This window comes from Arachis ipaensis, chromosome B07 (genome assembly GCF_000816755.2).
Source record: "Arachis ipaensis cultivar K30076 chromosome B07, Araip1.1, whole genome shotgun sequence".
Taxonomy (NCBI): Eukaryota; Viridiplantae; Streptophyta; class Magnoliopsida; order Fabales; family Fabaceae; genus Arachis; species Arachis ipaensis.
Genome location: NC_029791.2, coordinates 106,892,063 through 106,895,851, shown reverse-complemented (window position 1 = coordinate 106,895,851; position 3,789 = coordinate 106,892,063). Strand labels below are relative to the sequence as shown.

The 3,789-nt window shown below is 35.0% G+C and overlaps 2 protein-coding genes across 3 annotated transcripts; one reads left to right on the top strand and one right to left on the bottom strand.

The window, feature by feature from the left end:
• On the bottom strand, positions 713-1,973 carry LOC107608287 (CBS domain-containing protein CBSX3, mitochondrial). 2 transcript variants are annotated; one of them, XM_016310125.2, is made up of 4 exons: positions 1,469-1,973; positions 1,306-1,390; positions 1,094-1,167; positions 713-993 (listed from the first exon to the last, which is right to left on the bottom strand). In XM_016310125.2, the coding sequence occupies exons 1-4, from the start codon at positions 1,730-1,732 to the stop codon at positions 790-792; spliced, it is 627 nt and encodes a 208-aa protein (XP_016165611.1). In that variant the 5' UTR covers positions 1,733-1,973; the 3' UTR covers positions 713-789. The 2 variants fall into 2 exon arrangements, with proteins under 2 accessions (XP_016165611.1, XP_016165612.1); XM_016310126.2 differs by having other exon boundaries at positions 1,306-1,381; positions 1,469-1,969.
• Positions 2,259-3,635, top strand: LOC107608045 (transcription factor SFP1). Its single transcript, XM_016309936.2, has one exon. It carries the CDS (start codon positions 2,426-2,428, stop codon positions 3,575-3,577), a length of 1,152 nt encoding a protein of 383 aa, XP_016165422.1. The 5' UTR covers positions 2,259-2,425; the 3' UTR covers positions 3,578-3,635.

Here is a 3,789-nt window from a genome sequence, read left to right as displayed (position 1 = left end):
ATTAATAATATCTTTTAAAATTTTTTGTTAATGTTTAAATTATTCAGATTTTAATTGATAATCAACACAAACCATAAAAAATATATGGATAATGTTAAGAAAACAAAAATATAACCACCTAAGTTGGATGCGCATTGCATTATTTTTTGTTTCTACTCTCTTGTCTTTAGAATGGAAGATGCATCTGTGCATTGGGGATACTACGATTACCTCAGCTGAAACCAACAATTAATGCAGGACAATGGGCTGGGATCATATTCATCGTGCCAAAGATATTCTTCACCGTCTTTGCATCACGAATCTATCTTCATCTTTTACATAATTCTAGTGCTAGAATCCTTATCATCACTAAACTTGAAAAGCCCAAACGGAAGATCTTTTCGAATTTTATTTCAACTTACAAATATGCCCTTTCATTGTTAAAAGAAAAAGAAAATCTCCACCGAAGGCTTTATTGTTCACACTTATTTGACTAATCTTAGAGAATTAATTTTTTCTGTAACTATTTTTTTTAATTATTTTAAATTATAAATATTAAATTATAAACTTCTAATTTCAAATTTAAATTCTCAAAAAAATAATGATTTTTATAATTATAAAAAACTAATTAATAAGTTATTTATTTTGTCTTTTTTCTATTTATTTATAGCTCCTATATATTGAGCGATTCCGATCATGTGTACTAGTTTAATTTAGGCAGTTAGTAAGAAGATATATAAAAGATGTTTATATATATAAGGATCAGAGCTGATGAGTTATATATAATTGCAGTGATTGAATTGTTTCTAGCTAATAGTATTCTCCTTTGATGTAATCATTGAGTCGTTTCAATTCTCCATTTTGCTGCTCCATCACTGCTCGAACTACATCTACAATGGATATCATTCCCACTATTTTCCCGTCTATAACTGGAACATGTCTGATACGATTCTCTGTCATAAGTCGCATTGCTTGAAGAATGTTCATGTCAGAGGTCACCGTTATCAAGTTTTGCTGTTTAATAATTCACGTACAGAAGGTTATTAATTAGGCTCATTAGTAGTCATTACTCATTAATAATGAAAATAAATGACAAGTGACAAAAATAATCAACCTCATTAGTCATTATTTCACCAACTTGTGTGTGATAGGGTGATCTTCCTTGTGCAACTATTTTCTTCAAGCAATCTTCAAAAAACAGAGAGGTGAAAAGAATATTATTAAATAATAAAAAATATTACTAAAATATTAGTAATATTTTTTGAAATATTATAATTATGATAGTAGTGTAGCATAGATATCTTAGAATGCTGATATATAATATACCTCTTTCTGTGACAATGCCTGCTAGGTGGCCCTCTGACTTTAGTACAACCAATGATCCAATATTGTTTTCAGCCATCTGATAAACCTTATATATAGTATGATTCTTGTTAATAAATGAAATTGGCATAAAAAAAATTAAGTAAAATAAATCATAATAGATTACGTTCTTCATTGCATTGATAACAGCATCGTCAACTTGGCATGAGAGCCAGGAACCAATCTTCTCTTGCCCTTTTGTCATAAGCACCTCTGAGACAGTAACATTCTCCAATCCTTTCAGCTGCATGGTGGGTGGGGAGGATGTCACACATCCGAAACCAGAAGACAATTTGTTGGGGCTAATGATTCCATTTCCATGGCATTGTTGGAATATGGATGCCCTTTGAGGGGTTTGCCCAAGTCTTAATGCCCTTAAAATTCCTAGCATTTTTAGTGTTATATATTTTTTGTTTAAATAATCAATGCAGGCTAATGTTTGAATTTTAAGGTAATTAAGAAAATCAAATAACGGATAAATAGTCTAGGGGTTTTATGTACTCAACTAATGTATTGCTTTAAAGACAAGAATAGCTTGTCTATGAACTCTTTTCTTGAGGGAGAATATCAAGAAAGGAACTTTAAAGTTGTTTTTCACATGGTAGTAGTACTACAATGCTGAACCTTTTGGATGATACCATTCACCATTCCATACACGCATCTATATGATTATGTATGATCATTTTCTTGTTCAATAAGATTAATTTCCACAAAACCTGTAAACTTTACCAAGGGCCAAGTATATTCTTTTAGGATCATGGACAAGAAACTCTTTCCAACGGGGCAAGATAAGAATTATTGGAAACTAAAATAAACTTGGATGAGGTAAAGATTTTAAGGAAAGCACAAACCAAATGAGCAAGCTAAGTTTTCAAAGGAATAATAATGAATGTGAAAACATGATCGAAATAATTGTGCAGTCAAGCCAAATTAAACCATCTCTCATAGAAGTCCATCAATGCATCCAAGGTATAATAATAAATTCCTGATCCTTCAAATTACATATATAAATACAAAAGCAGTGCAGTGTTTGGTATTAACATAAACCAAGCCAAAATAATATTTTCATAATCCTTGAGCAATAATGCCGCAGAAAAAGAAGCAACTTCGTTTTAAGATCCCATGGATATCATCATCAGGAGCACGTGCTCCACCCTCAAAACAAAAATCAAAACCTGAACGGCCACCTTTTCGGCCTCCAGGGATAGCACCTGCACCTGCATTACCACATTCTTCTCCTTCTTCCCAATCTCAGCAGCAACAAGAACGAGAAGCACCTTCTCATCCAGCACAGTCACCAGCGTCTTCTGTGATTCTTGATTCCCCAGTGTCTTCACCTTCTCGAACCCCTCACTCAGCAGAGTTCAAGAAGGAACCGGAAGAAGCAAAGGAGATAGTGCTGGTGATGGAGCACGAAGCAATCAAAGAAGAATCCATAGAGAGGAAAATGATGTTTGCTACATCATCAAGCAGTGGAAAAGACATCAAAGTTGTGAGTAATTCAGGCAACACTTCCACTATGAACGTAACAAGCACAACCATACCCCTCAAAGAAGAAAAACAACACCATGTTAATAACCAACTGCAAAAAGGCATCAAAGAAAACATCTCATGCTTTGTTCAGAAACTAGCCACTGTGACCCCAACACAACCACCCACGGAGGTTGATGATGACCACAAGAGCTTTAGTGTTGTTACACTTGCTGGCGACAACAAAGGCGCAACAATGCACGTGGCAGAAGGTTCCTCCAACAAAACCAAGAAAGACGGTTCAATCCGCATTCACAGAGCCTACAAGAAGAAGAACCCAGAAGAAGAAGAAGAAGAAACCACAGATGCAGGTGATGAGAACGACGCTTCTGCTTCCGAGAAGAAAGATGATGATGATGATGATGATGACGTGGCTGCTAACAAGGCGTACGTGAACAGTAACATACAGAGCGTGAATAACTCGGTGATGGTGCAAGGTTCAGTTAGTGAAAGAGACCCAGGTGTTCGCGTTGCTCTTCCTAATTATCAGCAGAGTCATGAACCGAAGGCTCCAGCTTTGGAGACAAGGAAGGTTGAAATGAATGGTAACCGTGTGAGTTACCCGAGGCCTGTGGTTCGACGACGTTGCCTGAGAGGTTTGTTCATGGAACCGAGTGACTCTGAGCCTGATAACCCGGACAAACCTCGCCGTCATGGTTGCAAATTCCGCTGTGGAGATAATAATAAGGCTGCTGACATCATGTAACTCAAACCCCCCAATAAACCAAAATTTTACATGATTGTTATGGTTCACTGATTACTGATTTCCGGTGTATATGGTTGCAAATTTTATCCATCTTCTTTGTATTTTACTCGAATCCAAAACTTTTTAAGTAAAGATAAAAAAAATATATTATTTGAATTATAATTCGTTTATATGATATATTAAACAATTTAATTAAATATGTTTGTACTTTA